We start from the raw sequence: 22,700 nt of genomic DNA on the forward strand, positions 1-22,700 counted from the left end.
CCAGTGAGATGAGGGCAACCCTAAGAGGTGGCATAAGAGCCTTACCCCTAAGAGCCACCCCAACCCCATCCGGGGCTTGCACCGGCACCGCCTGGGCCGCAGTTGTTGCCTCAGGGAAGCTTCGCCCTGGCGCAGGGATAGAGCAAAGAAGCGACCGCATGTGGAAGGCTTTCCAGGCGGAATGCTCCAGCCGTAGCGAGTTGGAAAACTTAGAGTGGGGAGGGGGGCAGTAGAGATGTTAACTGGCCCCTCCTCACCCCAAACAAGGAAAACACAAAGTCTTCTGGGCTAAAAATACATATTTATAAGGTCCCTATACGCAGGCAGGCGGCGCGTTCCAGCTGCCGGCCTGGCCCAGGGAGGACTTGGCCGCGCGGCCGCCGATTACACCCAACTCGGCTGGGATGGCTCCGAGCCGTCTGCCCTGACGTCAGCGAGGCTCCGGCCCCGCCGCGGCAAGATAGGCGAGCGCGGCCGGGCGCGGGCGCGGCACTAATCACTCCCAGATGTCCCTAATAGCGGAGATAAAGACCGACAGAGCGGCCGGGAATAAATTTGTAATCAGGGCTCTACCATCTGATCATCAAAGCGGCCCAAATGCCGGGAGAATTTGAAGGGAATGCGTGTGCAGGGGGGTCGCTTGGGGGAAGAGGTGAGGGTGCACTTCGCGATGGGAACTGGCTTCGGCAGGGTAGAGCAGGGAGAACAGGGCGAGAAATCTGTAAGTTCGGTGCACGTAAGTCGGATACTCGGTGCTCTTTAACCTCCATTAGCCCTCAGACCGAAGCCGTTTAGCGGTTCCAGGCTGATTGGAGCTGCGCAGACTGTTGCTGTGCGGGAAGCACGCGTTGCGCAGCGGCTGGGTGGTAAGGCGGCGCGAGGAGATCTGTCCGGCCCCCGGAAACGTGGGATTGGTTTCCTCTCCCGGAGTTCTCCCCTCCCCCTTCTTTCTAAACATTTAAAAAACACGTAGTCCGTCTCCCCCAACCCCCATTTGTGGTAGACTTAATCCCAACAGCAATTCATTGCACCGCGGAGCTTCCTCAGGGAGGGGGCTGTTGGAGCCTCCAACCAGGGTCCTGGGCCCCAGTCTGAGAATGACTCCTGGGTTTTTCTCTCCAAGCGATCCGCAGGCTCTGACAGGCCAGGAGTCCCCCGCGTCCGGGAGACTCCTTAGCGCCCCCTCCTCACGTGGAGATCTGGACACTCAGGAGCTGGGCCCAATGGAGGGAATGGGTACCGTCGGGTCACCAGGGTCCAGATTCGGCCCTCTACGGCGCCCATGCCACAAGCCTCCCTCAAGACCATCTCTGCTTGGCACCCACTAGCCAGCTCCTTTTCCAAATCTAGGAGCCTGGGTGGGACTCACAGGCAGGGAGAACTCAAAGCGGCTGTGGAAAACAAAATCACGTGCCGCCCGCGCAATATTTGATTAAAGCTTCAGGGCTAACTGAGCGGTTTCTTGCGCTTTGCAGGCCCGCAGTGTATGTTCAGTCCCAGTTTTCCTGGCACCCTTTGCCCTGCTTATGTCCCTTGCACACACCTCAGGCCCTTGCAACTGGCCCGGGTTCTCTCTGCAAATCTGTAGTCTGGGAAGGAACTCCCGGGTCTCGTACTCCCTGCCGCTTTGCATTTGAGCTCTCACCTTCCTCACCCCTTCCTGCGAATTCCAGGTGCGCTTACCTCTCTTGTTCTGCTACTTCACCAATCCGAGCGGGAGACTAGCTCTGCAATTCACGCCAAGCTGGGGCAGCGGCTAGCAGAGTCTGGTCGAAGGAATTGAGCCACCTTCCACTCCCGACACACGCACAAGTGCTAAGAGGCCCCCAGGCTGCGCTCCCTGGCACGGCTGCTACACTCACCTCATCACGACCAAGCAGCCTGGTGCTCCTACACCTAAGGAGGCAACCCAGACCCAGAGGTCCACCCTTCCTAGATGCCTGGGCCTGCTGGCTAACCCATCCCGAAAGCTGGAGCTTGCTGTCTCGGCCTGGAAAAGCCCTTTAAGTTGCTGTCAGTGCCCAGGCAATTGGGAGCGGGGCCCCCACTCTGCAGTTTTTCAAATTGCTTCCCAAGCTGAGAAGGGGTTTGCGCGCGCGCGCGCACACACACACACACACATACACATACACACAGTCTACAACTGGCCAAGCCTTTGCCCCTCCGGTGCTCCAGGGTTATCAGGCGCTTGGCCTGCACAGCGGTCTGGGGCAGAACCCTGACAGCCAGATCTACCATCAATTTACCTTCCGCCGCCGCAGCTTCCCATTTAGCTTTTAACGTCAAATCCTACATTTTTGTCGGCTCCGGCCTGTCTAGAACGCTTGTGATTTCCCTGCAGGAGTGATTGCTCTTAACAAAATGGCAGCAACCACATTATCCGAGCAATTAAAACAGAGGCCTTTTAGCCGGTCCCGCAAGTAGAGGCTTGGAAAAATTTTTTAAACAAAGAAGAAAAAGTTAAAAGAGAAATACGTGTTGGAAGAGAAAAGCATGGAAGCTCAGAAGAAACGTCTGCCCAGTACGCCTTTCACTTCCTGGGACTTGACAACCTGGGGCGGGGATGTTGGGTGGCTGAGAGCGGCTGGGGTGACAGATAATCTGGGGTGTTCTGCAGGTTGAAGCATCTGGTCAGTTGGGGTGTGCGTCTGGTTAGGGGGTTCAGCCGCCTGCAGTGTCAGGCAGCTGGGCATTCTGCCGTCTGGGGTGTCCGGTCTGCTGGGTGTCTGGCTGGTTAGGGTTTCTGGCGAGTTGAAATGGCAGGGCGGGTGGGGTGACCAGGCCTAGTGCTGCTGGCCCTGAGGAAGAGGAGGCAGGCTGTGCTTGGCCGGGGCCAAAGAGGAGCGCAGGTTTAAAAAGCAAGTGTATTAGCAAGTTTCTCCGTAGCAATGGTGCGCCAGGGTCTTTTGGTTTCCCTCTGTTGTTGTTTAATAAGCCAGAGAAAGTGTTAAATCTGCAGAAGTGCCTTAAGGCCCAGATGGCGGAGACCAGCTACCCAAGGTGCAGAGAAGCGTAGGTGCATGGTGAAGATAACTCCTCTCCGGTTCCTGTTTTTAAAACCTCACCTCCTCCGCCACTGTTTACTCCAACACTTTGGTAGGCTCCTTTCTTCCACGTCTAGGACCTGATGGCTTTCTCCTGAGCAGATGAAAATAAAGACGCGGAAGACAACTGGAAGCAGGAGAGGGAGGGAACCACTGGATCAAACGCAGGAGGATTGGGAGAGCAACAGAAAATCAGGGCGCGCCTCCCCCACACCTCCTCCCCATGCTATAAACAAAGGCAAGTGTCTGTAAACACAGCCCCGCGCCCACCAGGTCGGCCCAGCGCCGGCTGACCCAAGGGGAGAAAGTTCAGATCGCTTTGGCCGAGTTGTTCTAACCCCTCGCCCTCGCGTTGTCAGCCGCCCGCAGAAGTCCGCAGAGCCTCTAGCTTGTCTCTTCCTGGGCACTTCTGAATTCGCCCACGCCGGGTCTGATTCGGCCTGCTGCAGGCAGAGGGGTCATAGTGGACACCAGCTAGGCGTGGGAACCCTTGGGACATCGCGGGAGGGTCTGTGCCCGAGGCCAAGTTGCGAACATCACCCTGAGGATGGGTTCCAGGATGGAAACCCTCTGGCAAGCCTCTCCAACACCAGATTTATATACGCGGCGTTCCATGAAACAAACCACTTTTTAATACGGTTCACCTTTCTCCTCCTCCCACCCCCTTCCAAAATCCCTCCCAGCCTCCTCCCCCCTTCCCGCAGCCTGCACAGGCACTTTAGTTTCTCCGGTTTCTAGAGCTGAGATTCAAGCTTCCGCCAAGGCTGCAGGCAAAGGAGGCCGCTGGGACTTTCTTCTGGGACAAGCTGGGACTCAGGGAGCCCAAAGACCCAACAGGGAGAGATCCCGGGTCCCGTGCTGCCGGTAGTCCCGGGAGGGTGTCGCTTGTTTGGCTGGGCTGCGGCCGGGAAGACTTCAGACACCGCACAGTTAATATTGAGTTCCCTGTAACTCCTTGTAAATCTAACCCGCTCCTCGCCCCCCTTTAAATCCGTGGTCTTGTTCACGATTTCTTACTTGACGTAAAATTCCTTGTTACCTAATCATGGACTTTTTCGAAACTCCCTCCACCCCCCTTTCCCGCCTGCTCAGATGAGAAGCCCCTGTATAGAATACAAGCAAAATCCTCTCCTCTCTTTTCTTTTTCCTTTTTTTTTTTTCTTGGATGAAAGCCCCATAGTTTGAATTAAACACCCCAGACTAGTTCCCGTTGCAGCAATAATGCCGGGGTTCTCCTCACAACTCCTCCACCAGAAACACTCTCCAAACAAAAACTGACGGCCTCACGAAATGGCTTCTGATTGATTTCAGGAAAGCAAGAGCACCTTTACACCTTCTGAGCGAACTGCCGGACTGGGTTCTCCAGCCCAGATCTTCCTTCTAGAGACTACTCAGCGTTCTCCAGCTGGGGGAAGAGGGAAGGAGACACCACACCGACAAAGCCCAGACCATTTGCAGGATTTGTAACAAGGACACTTCTCTTTAAGGGCACCTCCTCCTCCTGCGTAGGCCGCAGGTCAGGGTGACTGGTTGGAACCACTGAGTCTTTAAAATAAAGTTAGAGGCAATCATGATAATTTAGTTTACTTCTGAATATTTTAAATATTATGAAAACAAGTATAACAGCTTTGTTTTCAAAACTCTTTTGAGGTATCAACCATTAAAAGATTAGGGTTTTTGTAAAAAAAACACAGTGGTTTATTGAATACTTACAACGTTTACACCTTCAATATTAATTAAATTCCATTTAGTTTTAGAGGACGGAAGTGCACAAAACAAGTGGCTGTTGGAAACATCTTCAAAGAGGGAACGACCACAGATGAACGGATAGCACTAGATACCGACCCCAACGGAAATGTTAGCGGCCCTGTTTTCTGCTTTGAAATAAAACTTTATAATACCCAGGAATATTTATATCCAAAGGCCAAGTATTAAAGATACACTTCACAAACGCACTAGTGCCCACTGTCTTTATCTGGAAGGGGTTGAGTAGGTTGGCGGGGGGCAACGCTGGTGTCTACACAGCCAAGAGGGAACATTCACGCACACAGAATCTACGAGACGACGGGATCCCTTACCACACGGGAGTGTCCTCTTCGTATTAAAATATGGAATGCTTTTCTTCAAATATCCACTTTTTTTTTGGAGGGGGAGACGGGGAGCGGATGCCTCAAAGGGGGTCAAAGAGAGGGGAAGGAAATTGCACATAAATAAACCGGATGATTCCAAATGCAAGGAGTCCTCAGAGCGGAGCGCGGACGGCTTTTCCGGAGTCCTGGGTCTGCATCTGGCGCCTTGGCCCCTGCTCACTCGCGCTCTCCTCCTCCTCCTTCTCCTCCTCCTCACTGCTTGAGCTCCAGGGCCCAGACGTGCTGCGGCCAGCCCGTCCGGCCTTTGGTTTTCTTGTCGTTGCTGCTCACTGTGCTTTTCAAGATTTCGTTCTGGACAGAGGAAAGGCGAGGGCGAGAAAAGTGGAAAGAGAAATTCAGAGAGGATACCTGGTTCCACACCAACCCGGAGCTTCCTGCGCCGGAGGAGACAGTGAACCAGAGAGGAAAGGATACGATGGGGGAGTCCCAGCCCCTGCAGAGAAGCTACAAAGGTTAGCGCTACCCTAGCCGGCGGGGAGGCCTCGGCGCTGCAGCGCTCAACTACCGGATCCACAAGTTTATAAACAACCGCCCGTTTTCGAGTCGTTTATGGAGGAGCGGGGGGCCTTTTCTCTTACTCCAGATGTAGGGGCGGGAGCTGGAGTCGGCGCTAAGTCTGGTTTCTCTGTTTTCATTAGCAATCCTAGATCCACATCTAGGAAAAATAGGGCGAAGGAGCCTCTGTTTCGGCCTGGGCCTCTCGGCCAGAGGCTCTCGGCCTTCAGCTCAGCAGTGCCTCTCCTCCAAGGCTTCTGAAATCTCTGGTTATTCGGGAGGTCACTCGATTATGCAGCCACCAAAGGGCTGCAGGGGCCAAAGAAGGAAAATTCGACGAATGCAATTATTTTCCGGGCCCTTCGTGGACATAGCTCTATCCTGCACCACTGCCCTGTGGGCACTTGGTAGGAATCTGAGAAAATTTTAAGCGGCTCAATTTACTTTCGTGTTATTTTTAATAACAATGACCATAGTAATGCCTTTTCCCCCTTAAAATGTACAGGCTCATTCAAATAAAATTAGAAATGCCAATGGAATATACTCATCTGGGAAATTACATTTTAACGTCATAGCCAAGGAAAAATTGGAGCTGTATTTTGAAGTCAAAAGTACTTATTTTATGTTTACCATTACGTTTTCCGGGCATAGTATGAGAACAACCACAAAACTCAGGGCTCAGTCTCTGGCAGCCTCCTTCTGGGAGTGGGGTAGGGGGTGCGATCAATAGTGTAATAATTGGAATCAAGGGCTTCTTCGAGACTTATTCTGGAAACATCTGAGAGCAAGATTGGATTGGAGGCCAAAAGAAGGGTCTAACAGAGACGGGGTAAGGCATCCAGACCAGTGCGATCGCGATCGATCGCGACCCAGAGTTTTCAAGGTCCGTCCTAAGTACTAGGGGAGCAGCGATAACCCGGAGGTAAGATCACCAGCGCAAAGCATCCCTAACCTTCTCCTCCTCCTGCTGACACCCTCCCCTCAACTCTCTGCTTATGCCGGAAGCCATCCTTACACAACCTGGTGCAAACAACCTTGGCGCGGGACGCAGCCAAAGAACACGAGATGCCATTTCTCAGCCCAATTGGAAAGAGACCGGGAGCACCAGTTCCCTGACCCCCTCAGCCCCACCGCCTGCCGCCCCCTGGTACTGACCAGCTCCTTCTTCCTCTTCTCCTCTTTCACGTCGGTCTTCTTGATCTCTGCCTTGAAGGCCTCCGCCTCGCCATTCTGGTCGTCCTTGGCCAGCAGGTCCATGAGGTAGGCGATGTAGCTGGTGGCCAGGCGCAGGGTCTTGATTTTGGAGAGTTTGGTGTCGGCGGGTACGTTGGGGATGCACTCGCGCAGTTCGGCGAAGGCGCTGTTGATGCTCTGAGTCCTGCGCCGCTCCTTGCGGTTGGCGGTGCCTCGGCGCTTCACCGGGCGCGGCCCCCCCAGGCCCGGGGGCCCGGCGCCCGGCGGCACCCCCCCGTAATGGGAGTGGTCCAGGCCGGCGGCGCCGCTGGCATACTCGGGGCTGTAGGACAGGGCCATGCTGTAGTCGGGGGGCGACATCTCGGGGTGGCCGATGAGCCAGCCATGGAAGTAGGGGTTCTCCTCATGGCTGCAGCGGCTGGCGGCGGCGGCGGCAGCTGCGGCGGCGGCGGCGGCAAACGGGTAGCCCTCGTGGTGCACCACCGGGTGGTGGGGAAAACCACCTACCAGACTCATTTCGCCCTCCGCGCCCCTCCACGCGCCCCAGCGTGCGCGCAGCCCCGCCGCGCCCTCGGCCCGGGCCCCTGCCTCAGCGCTCGGCGTCCTCCCCCACCCCCCACCCCCCAGCCCCCGGGCGCCCGGGCCCGCCCGGCAGCCGCAGAGGGGGCTGCTGCAGCCCGGGCCCCGTCCCCCCGCCTGGCCAGCCGGGCCCGCCTCAGCAGCGCTGCGGCCGCCGGCTCCCCATGGGGCGCGGCGAGCTGGTCCTGGCACCGTGCGCCCCTGGCCGCCGCCGCCGCCGCCTCCGGTTCCCGCCTTGCTCCACGGCCCGCGCTTCGGCTCCTGCTTCCCGGGCTGCTGCGCGGAGGCAGAATCCTCTCGTGCTCATACAAAGGTGCCGGGGCTCCCGCGAGGCTGGTACGCGGAGTCTCGGGAATCCAAGCCCAGGCCGCGGTCCTGGCACCGAAGCTAACCCGGAATCCAGGGGCGAGTCTGAGCCGCGGCTGGAGGAGCCGGTCCAGCTGTGCCGGGGGGCGGCGGGGTCGACTGCTCACTGCAAAGCTAACTCCGTGCGACCCTCCCCTTCCCGCCTCTTCCCCTCCCCCCACCAGCCCGATCTGGGTTCTTGGGCGCTTATTGTTTTAATGAAATTTTTGGTTGTTGTTGTTTTGGTCCTTAAATGTGATTTTAGCTGCGAGTAACGTGTCCTCGCTCCTCTCGCGCTCTCTCGGAGGGTTTTCAGAGAGGTCTCAGTGCATCCATTTTCTCAGATCCTCTCCTTTCGGGGCAAGGATCTGGGGCCCTGAATGAGCCTTGGAGCTCGAAGACCGCGGCTCGGGCTCTCGGAGGGCTCTGCGCGGTGGCCGAGGAAGCTCCGGGGTGACGGCGGTGGTTCTCCTGGGCTGGACGACGTGAGGGGAGCAAGCGGATTTTCCCAGCAAGATCTCCATGTACAGCTACATCTTTAGGGCCGCTCGGGTTAATATATGTCGTCAGAGGCTCCTCACGCCAATCCCGGGGCGGCAGGGGCGGCGCCTCGAGCTCTCGGCAATAAAACTTTTTGATGTTCACGTTGCTAATTGCCGAGGTCCTCTTCCAGGATTGGCTACCTCCTCATAACCATAAGATAATTAAAACTTGGCGGGGGGAGGGGCAGGGTTAAAAAAACTTTTTTTATCAGTCAGAGGATAATGCAAGTGTTTAACAGATGCTTCACTATTAAAATATTTTCCCCCCAAGTCTCAAATATTGAAGAATCTCTAACCAGGTACAGTATCACTCTGCTCTCTTTTCTGGTTGAAAAGAAAGAAAGAAAACGCAGGTATTGCTTTTCGAAGTGCTTTGTAGGTAATCGAGGTAAGAAAATATACGCAGGCAGCCTCTTACAATTTTATGCAGGGGGGCCGGGAGCCTCGTGACGGGCGGTGGGGGCCCCCACAAAGGCGCGGCTGGGAGCTGGCGCTCTTTGCCCCAGCAGGGACAAGGAGCGGCTGGAGAAGGGTGTTTCTTTGACCCGTTTACAGGCTCGAAACGCCGGTCTCAGTGGCTATTGAGTTACCCACCAAGTTACCCCGGTTAGAGCTGTTTGGGGTGGCTCACGTTATTGCGGCAAACTTTGGAGATGACGGCTGAGTCCTCCGGGCGAACATGTCAAGCCGATTGTAAATGCTGTTATTTCCACATCCTTCAGGGACACCAGTCCCTACGAAGACCTTGGGCGATTTTGAAGTGCGGGCACCTCGATTCCCCGAATCTGTAGTGTGGCTGGTATCGGTGTTCCCCTGGTTTAACTAGCCTGTTTGGTAAGTAACTGAATATTTTTTACGGCGTGTTCAGAGCTTATTTTCCAGTTTTTATGAACAAACATATAAATATATCTCTGCATTCCTGCCTCCCTCATAAAAGCGGGCATCTGTGGAAAGCAGGTTTAGTTATCGGAGGGGAACCATTAAACGCCAGTTTAAGAGGCAGGCCGGGAGGACGGCTCGTGGATGTTTAGACTGCCGGCCTTGGTGATCTTGAACGCATTATAACGGAAAATGGATCTCCACTTGTAAGTCACCGGGCCGCGGGGCACCCGGGCCGCAGCGCCCGTGTGGCATGAGCTTCTTGAGAAGGCTCACGTGCGGCGAGGGCGGGTGGTAAATGGCAGGAGCTGAAATCACCCCAGGCTTGGCCCCAAGCCGAGAGGGGAGGCTGATGTGTATATGCAGATTCCACCCGAAGGAGTTCGGTGTGGAAAACGGTGTCAACAGGAGCCCGCGGGCTGTAAATTAGAGGGAGGCGAGGGCCTGCGGCGCCAGCGCGGGACAGGGCGGCCTGGGGCTCGCCGCTGGTCAGGCCAGGTTAGCCCAAGGGAGACCAAAGACTCCACCTTGAGCATCGCCCTTTGGAGGCGGGCAGAGTCCGGCCGCAGGCCACAAAGCGATCCCCACCCGAAGGACTCCACAAGGACAGTCCTTTCCTTGCTCACCGCCGACAAAGTGGTTGGGGCAGGAAGGCGAGGTCAGTGCGAATGGAGGGCGCCCAACTTCGGTGTTGCAGTTGACTCTGTGCTCGGGCTCTGCCCTCCACTAGCCCTAGAGTCTTGGGCAGCAGGATTGAGAAATATATATATTTCAGGTTTGCCGCGGCTGGGCGGTAGGAGACAGGGACTTAAAAGCCCAGGATAAGAGTCGGTGCAGGGCCCATTCTTTTTCTAGGAAAGGGGTTAACATCCTTGAACGTCCCCAGACAAGCGTCTTAAAGCATTGAACCTAAAATAGGGATTAACTGAAACTAGGCTCGTTGGTAAGCGCCAGGGGCTTGCAGTTGAGCTCGGAACAAAATAGTGACCTACCGCTCTAAACCCCCAACTTGCGTGGGTCTGCAATTTTTGAGCACAAGGAGAGCCTTTTAAAGACCTGGTTCTTCAAGGAAAGAATACAGGTAGTGTGGTTGGGGGTTCTGTTTACATTTTCACCCGGAGGCAAACCCCGAATGTGTAAATACTGGTAGTTCAATTCTCTGACATTTGATACGTTTTTGAAAAGTCTGTTTATAAAAACACATTTAGGCCTTGGGAGCAGGTAGACAAAGTAAGATTGCACTGGGGCTGGGAACATATAAAAATTCAGGGAAATTAGTTGGTTGGCTGCTTTAAGACCCGAAGGGAGTTTTGGGAATTGAAGGGAGGAAGAAGAGTCCAGAGGAGGGCTGAGTTACGGATTGAGATGCTCTGTCCACCAGAGACCAGCGGTGAGTGGCCTCACTTTTGAAAGCTTCAGAACTTGCCACATTTAGCTTTTCTCATGCTTTTAATTGAAACAAACAAACAAACAAACAAAAATGAATGAATTACCTCGTGGCTCCAGATAGCATTGCAAGTGGTAAAGGAAATGGACAACATGGTACAGAAAAAAGAAATCATAAAAGATGCTAATCTGACGCCTGTAATCCCAGCACTTTGGGAGGCCGAGGCGGGCGGATCACGAGGTCAGGAGATCGAGACCATCCTAGCTAACACGGTGAAACCCCGTCTCTACTAAAAATAGAAAAAATTAGCCGGGCGTGGTGGCGGGCGCCTGTAGTCCCAGCTACTCGGGAGGCTGAGGCAGGAGAATGGCGTGAACCCAGGAGGCGGAGCTTGCAGTGAGCTGAGATCGGGCCACTGCACTCCAGCCTGGGCGAAAGAGCAAGACTCCGTCTCAAAAAAAAAAAAAAAAAAAAAAAAAAAAAAAAAAAGATGCTAATCTGAACATCAGTTCTCACTCACAGTGTCATTATCAGTTAACTGCTGTGGTCCAAGGGCCTAAGACTTGATGTGGCTCAGAAACCCAAATCCAGAGGTCACTGCCTTAGAAAGGTGGCTTGATGAGAGGGGACAAATGGGTGAACCCTAGTGGTGTCCCCAACTGTAGTAACTGACTCAGGGAAGCCAGGCTGGCCCTGACTGGTTGACCTCTACCCTAAATGCACAAACGCATCCACTTTTCTCTTGCAGTGTCCTTTGGCCTGTTTTGTCCCAGGTTTTCCAGGATACTGGGTTAGCCTGCTCCTTTGGGAAGTTGTGAAGCAAGGATGCCATCTCAAGTTTGCCCCCAATTTAGGTGTCCTGGGCATCCTGGTGGTAGCGATGGAGGTGTTGGCAGTGGTGGCAATGAAGGAGAGGGTGGTGTTGGTGATGAGAGGGAAAGTGGGAGAAGAAAGGGAGAAAGGCACAGTCCCTGACATCGATGTCAGCATGGGGACCCCACTCCTGGGCTGCACTAGTGTAGCTGCTGATGCACATGTTGTAATACTCAAAGGCCCAGGGAACTGGCTTGCTGGGGGCTCCTCTGGGTGCCTGTGGAGGAATCCTAGCTAGGAGTGCTTCTCTGCCTCTCCTCAGAGGCTGAGGGCTGAGCCAAAACCGGCCTTACTCGTGTCCAGAAACTGCTTCACAAGGAGGCAGCCCAGGTTTGGGTGAGTGTTTGGGATTCTGTACCTTTGTTGTAGCTGATGGTGTACCTACTGTACTGCACATGTCATCTGCCTTCAGCCAAATAGACAGAATCTGGTTCAAGCATTTGTTTTGCTCCTCATGTCTCTTGTCTCTTTGCCGTCACTGCTACTGCCTTCTCTGGAAAAAGACGGAAAGAGCAGCAGAGAGGCTGAACATGGCCATGCAAACATTTTGGTCTTCTGAGATATTATTATACTTGAAAAAATCAATCTGGTTTAAACTAATTTTAAAAAAATCTTTAGTTAGGTTTTAGGGAAAATACAGATTGTCTCAGGGTGTTTATTATTTCAAAGGCAAGGGCAGTTTATATCCTCTGTTTTGCTCATAAGAACCCAAAATAAACTGGACCCAAAAAGAATCAGGCCAGAGGGTCATAAATGCACATTTTATGTTCATGGGAATTATGGCTCAATTCCCATCATCGTCTTTCAAATCTTGTTTCACCTTGTTTTTCTAACCAACATAGTGGAAGTGACTCTGACCGTTCCCGTAAGAATCTTTAATGCTCTTACATGAGATGAGCCTCAGAACAAGCTAAGAACCCTCGAAAGAACATCAAGCCTGGAAGGTGACAGAAGGAGCAATGTGTTCTTGAAGATGTCACCTCAGCCCACCTGCTCCAAGGACAGTGCTTCTTGCGACACTCTGATAGCTCTGCATTCTTTTCTGTACCAGGGTAGGGTGGAGTCATTTTACATGTTATCCACTTAGTTCCAGGATGTTTAGGATGCTCAGAACAAGGCATATTGTCTGAGTGGTGGCAAGGGTCTCCCTCTAACTGGGGTTGTGTAGTCCTTCCTGTTTGTGTAGTTCTTCTTGTATAGACTTTTCTTTTTGGCCTTTGAGAAGTAGTTGTCTACAGACATACCAAGTGAAAGTGGCTCCAGAAGTGTCGTGCTGCTCAAAGTACACATCTGCAAAGCAGAATCAAATTTTGTTGGATTTGAGTGTCTATTTCAAAAAAGGAAGAATAAGAAAAGCTGCCCTTGTGTCTTGTGAGGTTTTTTTTTTTTTCCTTCTTCTTTTAAGCAAGTTTTTTCTTCTTCTTTTAAGCAAGTTTTTGGTTAAGGGGGTGGCATATTTAGGGGTTGGTTCCTCTTCCTTTCTCTTCCCTACATGGAGAGATGGAGGGGGAGGGGCTAGTTCAGCTGAATGATGACAGTGGAGGGGCTGATTGCTTATGAATCCTTCAGTCCAGCTCTAATTAGAAAACAGTTAAGTTGGTGGAGAAAATCAGGGCTTGCTTAGTGCCTGCACATTCCCTCCTCCTCTTTCTCCTCTCCCTCTTTCCCTTCTTTCTTCCCTCCACCCTCTTCCCTCCCTCTCTCTCTTCTTCTCTCCAGTTCTCCCTTGTAATTTGCCGTCTAGCAGCATTTGGGATTACAAGGTTTTTTTTCTTTTCTTTTCTTTTTTTCCCTATCACTGAATCTGCAACTGGCATGGAAGAATGAGATACTGATTCATGCTGAAGTCTTTTAAGAAAAATCTTAATATCCACAGTCAGTAGAATTTTCCTTTCTTTCTAAATAATCAATGACTAGATCCTCATGTTAACTGGTAGATATGTTGCTGCACTGGAGGGTTTTCATTGATAAGGAAGAACTAAATATTTTTCCAGGTGTCTAAGTGTGTCTGTAAATCTAAAATCCTCATTCAGACTAAAGGGACCATAAGATAACCCCGTGAAGGCCTCAAAGAAGCAGCATGATGTAGATACATGGGACGTATTATTAACATTATTATACTAGTCCTAAGAGGTACAGTAAATCTGATCTTTGTTAATCTTTGCTACTTTGTAGTAAAATATAGAGTTTAGAGCAAAACCGGTCTGAGAACCTACATCTCATAGGATTTATGTTAAATACTCATTCGAATTATTGCTTCAAGCAAATTACATACACACTAGCGATATTTTCTTTCAAGCCGGGAGGAAATCACTCAACATTCAGATGAGGAAGTGTGATTTTGCCTACGTGTTCTATGGAAATAGTAAATAATGGACTTCACCTAGTCTGCAGTGTATTATGGGGTTCAGAATAAAATATGAGTGCAATTGGCAATTTAAAATGCGGCTTTGGAGAGAAAACATTTATTTGACTGAAAGATTTGCTTCTGACTTGAGGCCCGGGAACATTCCCAGTTTTAACTGTAGTGTTGCATTCCTGGGAAGTTCTGTTCCATAGCTTCCTTTGCAAATTCATGTAGATGGATTTCTTTAGCTCTGACAGTTTCCTCCAAACCTTTCCTACATTCTTCCAGGGCCTTTGCTTATAGACAGGGGAGTTACACCAGGATGGTTAGGTTTCAGGTTAACAAAAAGAAACACTTTTATTGTCAATATTAATGGCAAACCTCGATTTTTACAAGGCTTGGGTTTAGCAGTGTGAGCAGATCAAAAGCAGCTTGGTTTGATTTCTCAATATTCTCTGGAGCATAGACAATTAACTGCAATTTCGCTCCTAACGAAACAACACAAAAAAGTTAGTTACAGAAATGTTATAGGTAATCTTTTGGCAGAGATTTTTACCTGAGTACAACATATCAGAATCTAAAAAATTTATCTACTGAACTTGAGTTGAGTTTTGCAGGAAAACCCCTTAAGAAAATGTTGTGTGAACTACGTCCTCGGTTGCAATGCCATGAGCCTGTTTCAGTGTGTGCATTCCAGGCTTGCCTTTCTAGCTGGGTAAGGATCCGGCAGACTGAGGTCTCCTTGGTAATTTGGGTACACCAAGTCTCCAGTTAATGATAGATAATCAGCCTTTGGGTCATTCGGTCATTCTCTTATTACAAACCCCTCCTGCTCTCTCTGATCTCCTTTCAAACTAAATTTCACACAAACAAATAAAGCAAGACAGGGACAAGTTCTTAAAAAAAGAGAGAGAAATATTAGAAACGCCTGATACAGAACTCTAAACAAGGAAAGGCAAGCTAAAAGAGGATAGGAAAGAACATCTTATCAAAATGAACATGTTGTGTACAAAACATTAAAAGAAAAGGCTCTGGTTTTTGTTAAAGTGACAGAAAATTAAAATAAAAATAATTGCAGGCACCAAAGTTATAAACAGGGAAGGCAGGATGCTAGCTGGAAATGCGCAGCACTAGGGAGCTAATTTGTTGTTACAGATTATATATCTGCACCCTGCTTGGAGAAGTGCTACTTTGTTCCATTTTCCAGAAGAGAATGGTTTTTCTTCTTAATACTTGTGTGAATGCCCACTTAAGTTAACACAGGCCACAACTTTGAGGAATGAGAAATGGAATTGCATTCTGCTTGCGAAGCATCCAACTTCAAATGAAGAAATTGGTTGTGTACAAAAAAAAAAAGTAGAATTTCATTCAGAATACGTTTGGAGACTTCGCTAAATTGGTGTGACTGATGCTTTTTTGTTTTGCTGACAGAAGGCACAGATCATTCATGGGGAAGTATAACCGAAACCAGTCCTCTCCACCCCCTGGGGATCTTCACTTTCGCAGTCTACAACTGCCTGTGACTCCAGAAAGACAAACTGCAGATTGGCCAAGGTACATCTCAGATCAGATCCCTCTGGGAAAAGCGCGGGAATGCTTGGCTCTAGTAGTTAGGAGCTCTGGTGAGAGCGCCCCTAGTGCCATTTTCCCATCCCTGCCCTTGACGGTCCCCTTTGGTCTAAATTCACGGTTCTAGACAGTCAAAGTCTACCTGCTGGGTGTCCACTCTCAAGCCATAGGTTTTCAATCCTAAAAGGGATTAGGACCTTGGCTCAAAATGTGGTCAACGCAGTGTTCAAATTAGGAGGGCAGCTGGGAGATGGCAGCAGGGGATGAAAGTATGACTCCTACTTCGTCCCCAACTGTGGGTCTGGCACCCCTTGACTTGCCAGTATGCTGGCAAACAACCCATCTCTCTTGGAGAATCCACACTTCGTTTCTTCTAGGTCCAGCCTAAATGTTACCTCCTCCAGGGAGCCTTTCCAGATACTGCTTCTCCTCTCTCCCCCAACTCCCTCCCACAAATGAAGTTTTCTCTTCTGAATTCCTTCCTGGTGCTGTCACTTATATTCTTTTGGGTAGATCTCTGGGCATGCATATGTCACCTCCTGTGACTGTGGGTTTCTTGACAACCTAATCAATGCATTGAACAAAGGAGATGTTTAGACAACCCATATAAAATGAATAAGAGAAATAGGGTGAATACCGTCTACCCCAATTGCAATCAGATTAGTTTCCTTTATTTTGAAAACGATTATTACTAGTAGAGGAGTTAGATGTGGCCCACTAGGGAACAAATCTTCATCTCCAAGCCGTCCTCTGGCTCGATCGGGCCTGCACTGGGTCTGCATCAACTTGCGCTGGCTCAGAGGGAGGCTCAGCCGCAGCCTGGCCTTCCTGGTGTCCACTCCCAACATCCTGAGCAGGGCCGACTCTAGGCACCCCACGATTAGCTGAGTGATCTAGGGCAAGGACCTAGGCGTCTCTAAGTCTTAGTTTCCCCATCTGAACAATGGGGATAATGACACGTACCTGGGGTGGGCAGGCTAGAGTAAATGGGAAAATCAAAGCGCCAGCCAGAGCGGGTCGCGCTGTTAGTATTCCTGTATTTTCTCCTCCTGCCTCTTTGGTTTCTTCCGTTCCGTTCTAGCTGCCTGAAGACCCAGCCCGACAGCGATGCCTGTCAGCCCGCGTCGCCCACCAGGGCAGCTGCTCTCCCGACTCGCATGGGGGGCACCACCCCGCCTCGGTGCCCTAGAGCTGAGAGCAGCCGCGGCTCCACGGGGATCGCCAGGGCCTCAGCCCTCGCGGCCGGCGGCGCGGGAGTGTTGCGGGGCAGGGACCAGAGCGCGATCAGAGCGGCCAACCCCCGATTTAGGTCGCCAGCTTTCCAGTCACTGCGATGGCCACTGGGGCGCCCCTTCCATCCTGGTTAAATTCTCATTGTGATCCCCAGCCCTCTTCTCGGTTCCCCACACCCAGGAGGCCGGTTCTCCGCCGCTCAGGCTGGGAGAGGTCACCGCTCCGGGCAGGGTGGACCCCCAGCTCCGTCTCGGAGGACCTTTCGCCGGAGGCGAGCAGGAAGGGGTTAACCATGAGCCTCCCACCCTCACCTCCCAGACCCTGGTGCCGGGCGAAGGCCTCCGCTTCCCTCCTGAGGTCTCATTAGGAAACCCTCACCGCTATTTTCAACATTTCCTCAATCAAGTGTCTTTAAATAGAGCTGCACAAACAGATTGGCGGCAAAAGCGTAGATCTTGTCACGATTGAGACCAATCCAGTATTTCAGCCTTGTTTGCTTTGCAATTACGGGTTGGCTTGTGGCTACGGTGCCACCGGGGCAAATCTGCAGCCGCTCGCTTTCTCCTCTGCACTCCGGGCGGGTGGAGGAAGCGACCCGCGGAGTCACTGCAGGGAGGAGAAGGGGACGCGCGCGGGGGGAGGCGGCGGAGGGCGGAGGAGCCTCGCTTGCACCCCAGGGCCGCGGGCACGCAGAGCTGTGTTGAAGGACATACTTTTCAGGTTCCTGACAGTCACTGAGCTATACGCAATAATAAAGTGCGTGATTCGCGTGTGGAAACCAGTGTCGTGTCCTTACCAGCTTCCTTTTCTGTCCACCTTCCCTCTCTCTTCTACCTCCGTTTCGCTTTTCTTCAGTGCATGTTAGCGGTTTGCTGGATTTCCCTTCTCCCTCGCTGTTCAACTGCTAGCATGATTTGTTACATTTTCCACAGCTGTTTATTCTTGTTTGACTTTTTGTACAAAGTCACTTTAAATCTGCTGCAGAAAGAATAAAGCTCCTAGCCCTTTGGATGGACTCCTGCAGGCGTGTGGCTGTCCCTGGCCCACTTTTAATTCTTTGGAGATGGCTCTTCTGTGTAAATCAGCTGTTGGGTGCGTTCGGTCACCTCGTAGGCCAGCCTAGTTTGTATCAGCAGAACAGTAGTGGACTCAACTCAGGTCGTAAGCCTTATATTTCACAGACAATTAAATCTTGGCTGCTGTTGAACAAAACTGTAGTATTTACTTTATTCTATACCGAGGAGCACTTTTAAAGTAAAAAAGAAAAAAAAAACAAATACTACACTTCAAAAAGAAAATATGACAATGAATCTCTTTTTATGGATTCTCTCTGCATAAGTGGAAATAATATGATTTAAATCCCCAACACCCCATCCCCCTTTTCAGACACAGCTGAAGTGATACAGATACTGTCTTCTAACACATAATCTCCCTCTCTCGGGAGAGGCACCTGCCTGTGCTACATTCGATTTAGTTTGTAAGGTTTCAGGCCCCTCCCCGACCCATGTAATATGTAGCAAGGATTATCAAATAACAAGGTCTTGGATGTGAAGTCTGCTTTACACAAGAATTCAAGAAAGATAGGCAGGACTTGAGTAATTATGTTACAACTTCATATTACTTTCCAAATGAATACCCATTTTCTTCTCATGTCAACTTCTAGAGATGGGATGCTGAGGCAGAGAAATATTTTTATGGATTCTGGAGTACATACTAAAATGTGCTTCCTTATTATTTAAGAATGTGTAAGGTATGGACCTACATTTGTTTGCTGGTGGTCATAAAATAAATTCATAGCCATTGTTGCCAATCAGCAATCTCCTTCACGCTTTAAAAGTTTTTGGTTTATAATCCCACCTGGATTGTATTTTCACTATTCCGTATCACCCTCCTATTGCAATATTTTGGTTCTCAATCTTATGTAAAGCAAACCTCAGAAATGATCGTTTCCATAAAATTGTGCAATGGCAAAGCCACGGAATAATATTTTGAGTCCATATAGCCGTGCATGCTCATCTGTATAGCTCTTATACAGTTTTCTAGCTAACTGATTGCTTTGGTATTTCAAGAAATAGGAAGCAGTAACTACCTATTTGAATGAAAGGGTACCATTTCATAAGAATTCTATTTTCACTGAAAAAATTGGTCTGGCACATTATTCAATGCAAAAGATTATAATATTACTTTCACGTGTGTTAATCTGTTTAGTATAAAACTGCTAGGGTGTCTTAACCATTAACGCGTTTTGCCACACCACTTTCAAATGGTGATCTGAGATAATTACGAAGATTTTGATGTTAATCCCACGTTAAATGAACAACTATGAAAATAATCTTGAAGCATTATTACTCCCATATACATGCCAGCCAACCCAATTGTGGAGAGAACATGATTACTTTTTATCTGACATTATCCTATAAGGATATGGCTACGTTTATTTCTTTTAAAATTGGAGCAGTTTTCAATGACTTTTTAACAGAATTGTTTTCAACACAGCATTTTGCAGTGCCCATAAACCATAGCAACTTTGTCGTGATCAATACATATTTTTCTGCATTATTATTCATTAGCCTCTTTGCAAACTCACTAAAATAGAATAGTAGTAAAATACGAACATATAGAGAACAATTATTAGGTTCTACATATTTATTTAGGTAAACCAATGTTATTAAAATTAAAAACGTGCCTGACATATAAGTGCTTCTTCAGGAATTCTTTTTTGGATGCATAGTTATTATTTTTTAAACAAACTCAGATTTTCAAACACTGATTTTCTTCTCTGAACAGGCATTGCATTGTTTTAAACAGTAGCTCCTGGAATAATGCCACCTTTAGTATTTTAGACTTTCAAACAACAATTGGAATTGGATAAATGCTTTCAGCTGGGAGCACTTTCCTAATACCTTTGTAGGTAATGGGATTCTCTATTTGTGCTGGGTGACAAACGGACAGTACCCTGGACAGACTGCCTACCCTCTGCAGAATCTACCAAAAAGTAGAGTTTTCCCATGAGACTGCTTGTGGTCCATCTAAAAATGGAAAAAAAAAATCAGAGAAAATGCGCAAGGCCTTTACTAACTACAGTTATGAAATGATGGCTTAAAGAGGTATTTAGAAAATAAGAGTGGAGTAATACAGAAACAAAATCTGAAGAAGAAAGTTTGCTTAGGAGCTGATGCTCTTTGTCTACAAACAAGAGGGTAAGGAGCTGGATCCAATTGAATTGAATTGTTTTTGTTTGCTTGTTTGTTTTCTTCCATTCAGTGCCTTTCAAACTGCTTTTTACTGGATGAAGAAACTCAACCAAGAAAATATATGTCAATTCTTGTATATGGGACAATATTAGCTGCTGTGATTTTTAATACTAGCATAAAATATAAGAATCTTTTTATTACTGTGATATTGTTTTTTCCTAAATGAGTGCATAGTGTAACAATTGGTGTCAAAAAGCACTGAATTTTTTTCAGATGGATTAAGCTGGAATAATAAAGTATATCTATGAGATGATTTCTGTAAACTCTGACTTGCTGAGAAAAAAGTGAAAAAGCTTTTTCTGGAAGAAACATGGCAACTTAACCATTATTAATCTGGACTAAACAAAACAGGAAACTGCTTCTTTACATTTCTAGTAATTTTTTCTGCTTTTCCAAACATTGTTAAGTTCTATGCAACTTGTGCTATTCAAGTAAAGATGATGTCAGTAATAAAATTACAGAATCTAATCAAGTGACTATTTTTGCTTTATTACAAAATTTATGTATTTAATTGGGATGTTTAATTGCTTAGTTTTTAGAACACTGAATTTTTCTTTTTCCAGACAACAGAGTGATATTTAATGAAGTGCTTATAAAGATAAATACGATGGTTCATCAAAGATAAAATAGTCATAATAACAAGATGGCATTTGAGTCAATGTGGAGTGGACTCTGCTTTGTAAATTATACTGCTTTTTAAAAGCATGACCTAGGTATTTACAATGGGGACATCTGAGAAGAGAAACTCAAGAGTCCTCAACTTACACAGCCAAGAATACACAATCATGTAGGAGAACTTGCCCTCAGAAGCATTTCTCTATTGACATTGCCATTTCTTTTCCTCCATCTAGTACTTCCATTTGCTCTATTTCACTAAAAAGTCACAGAATTAAGAGTGGCTGCTGCAACTCACTGGGCTTTCTCTGCTTAAAAAACCTTAATATCACATGGTATTAATACAGCTACATTAATATTCGAAAGATTCACTCAGCTGATCCTATGATTTTTCTAATCATTGTTAACTATCTGAATATTTGGAAATAATTGTATTTTTCCACTGACTTTTTCTCATTGCCTTGGGTACTAGAAGTTTTTTTTTTTTTTTTTTTTGATGGAGTTTCACTCTTGCTGCCCAGGCTGGAGTGCAATGGCGTGATCTTGGCTCGCTGCAACCTCTGCCTCCCAGTTCAAGTGATTCTCCTGCTTCAGCCTCCCGAGTAGCTGGGATTACAGGTGCATGCCACCATGCCTGGGTAATTTTGTATTTTTAGTAGAGACAGGGTTTCTCCACGTTGGTCAGGCTGGTCTTGAACTCCTGACCTCAGGTGATCCGCCTGCCTCGGCCTCCCAAAGTGCTGAGATTACAGGCATAAGCCACTGTGCCCAGCTGGGTGCTAGAAGTTTTAACATATAACTTCAGACACAACTGAGTAAATAGTTAGCTGTATATATTTTATTGTATTGTTATTTGTATTATGTCGACTTTGTGTCAGAAAGGATTTAAAGCACTTGTTTCAAGAATTGGTATGCTATATTTTTCAAAATCTGTGTATAAAAATAATTCCCATAAGTACTACTGTAATTTACTTTTCATGTGTATTACAAAATCAGTTATGTGTTCTGGTAAACATTTTGATCCCAAGAGGAAGCAGGATTACATTTAGAATGTGACAAATTTTAAAAATAAATTTTGTTGTAAGGAAATCTTTATAATGATATGCCATAAAGTTATTACTATGCATGTAAGACCGCATACCAAACTGATTAAGAGCAGGTCCTTGGAGTTAGAGGCACAGTCTGAACTTGACTACAAAAGTTATCAGCTGTGTGATCTTGGGAAAGTAACCATTCTCAGCTTTAGTTACCACAGCTGTAAAAGGTGGATAATAATTATAGACTCTGTCCTGTTGTGGTGAACATTTAGTGAGACGACTCACATGAGGGGCTGGCATAGGGTAAGTACTTACTCAATATCAGCTGTTCTCTTTGGCATAGCTCTGTTAGAGTGGCATGCCACAGTTACCTTCTTGAGAGCCACTAAGCGTGGGAACGGTAACAGTCCACAGAATTTTTGGAGATTGGTATGAGGAGGCTGCATTGGCTCCCAGCCCTCAGGGTTGACAGGGTGAAGGTAATGGCTTCTGGCTGTCTTTAGAGCTCCCAAAAGATATGAGAAGATGGTTCTAGTGATGACAACCCACTGTTCTGTCAGTGGAAATCTAGTTTTATGCCATCTTCATCATTCGTGGTGTAGTCTATCGGTGCCTGACACAAATGTCTAGAGTGGGGAAAATAACACCTTAAAGAAATAGAATATCTTAGGTCCATGATTTGCCTGCTGTGTTTATTATGTACCCCAGCAGTAAAACATTTTAAGTATATTTATTTGCAAATCATACGTCTGTACATCTTTACTGATATGTACATGATAAACCTGTGCAAAAAATAACCTAAAAAGGGGTAAGATTAAAAAGAAGAATTAGACAAAAGGTTTAAATGTTTTAAGGTAAGATTCAGCATCATCAACAGTGGGTATAAATCCATACTTCAAATAGCCTTGGTGGTTTAAAAATCCTCTGGTTGATTTACCTTTGGATCCATATCATCAGTGTTTCCGTCTTGTTTTGTGGCTGAGAAGAGGAGGAGCAGTGTCAGTTCTGCCATTTTCCTGTCAATGGTTTATGTCTGCCTTCTTGGAATCATATTTAATGAAAGGTTCTTTGCAGGAATATTTTTAAACCCCTTGTTCATTTGGTGAAGATTAGTTTAGTTAAAACTGGATTATATAATATGTTTCCATCTAACTGAG

At 48.2% G+C, this 22,700-nt stretch overlaps 1 protein-coding gene and 1 long non-coding RNA gene across 2 annotated transcripts in view; one reads left to right on the forward strand and one right to left on the reverse strand.

Annotated features, from left to right (window-relative positions):
* Nucleotides 1-4,612: 4,612 nt before the first annotated feature.
* Nucleotides 4,613-8,340, reverse strand: HAND2 (heart and neural crest derivatives expressed 2). Its single transcript, XM_009448581.4, has 2 exons — nucleotides 6,845-8,340; nucleotides 4,613-5,485 (listed from the first exon to the last, which is right to left on the reverse strand). Exons 1-2 carry the CDS (start codon nucleotides 7,397-7,399, stop codon nucleotides 5,387-5,389), a joined length of 654 nt encoding a protein of 217 aa, XP_009446856.1. The 5' UTR covers nucleotides 7,400-8,340; the 3' UTR covers nucleotides 4,613-5,386.
* Nucleotides 8,341-8,408: 68 nt separating this feature from the next.
* LOC741272 (uncharacterized) overlaps nucleotides 8,409-22,700 on the forward strand; it is a 52,817-nt gene continuing 38,525 nt past the window's right edge. Inside the window, exon 1 of the long non-coding RNA XR_008547818.1 lies at nucleotides 8,409-8,648. This is a non-coding gene — a long non-coding RNA (uncharacterized LOC741272). The remainder of the gene's footprint in view (nucleotides 8,649-22,700) is intronic.

The sequence above is a fragment of the Pan troglodytes genome, chromosome 3 (assembly GCF_028858775.2).
Source record: "Pan troglodytes isolate AG18354 chromosome 3, NHGRI_mPanTro3-v2.0_pri, whole genome shotgun sequence".
NCBI lineage: Eukaryota > Metazoa > Chordata > Mammalia > Primates > Hominidae > Pan > Pan troglodytes.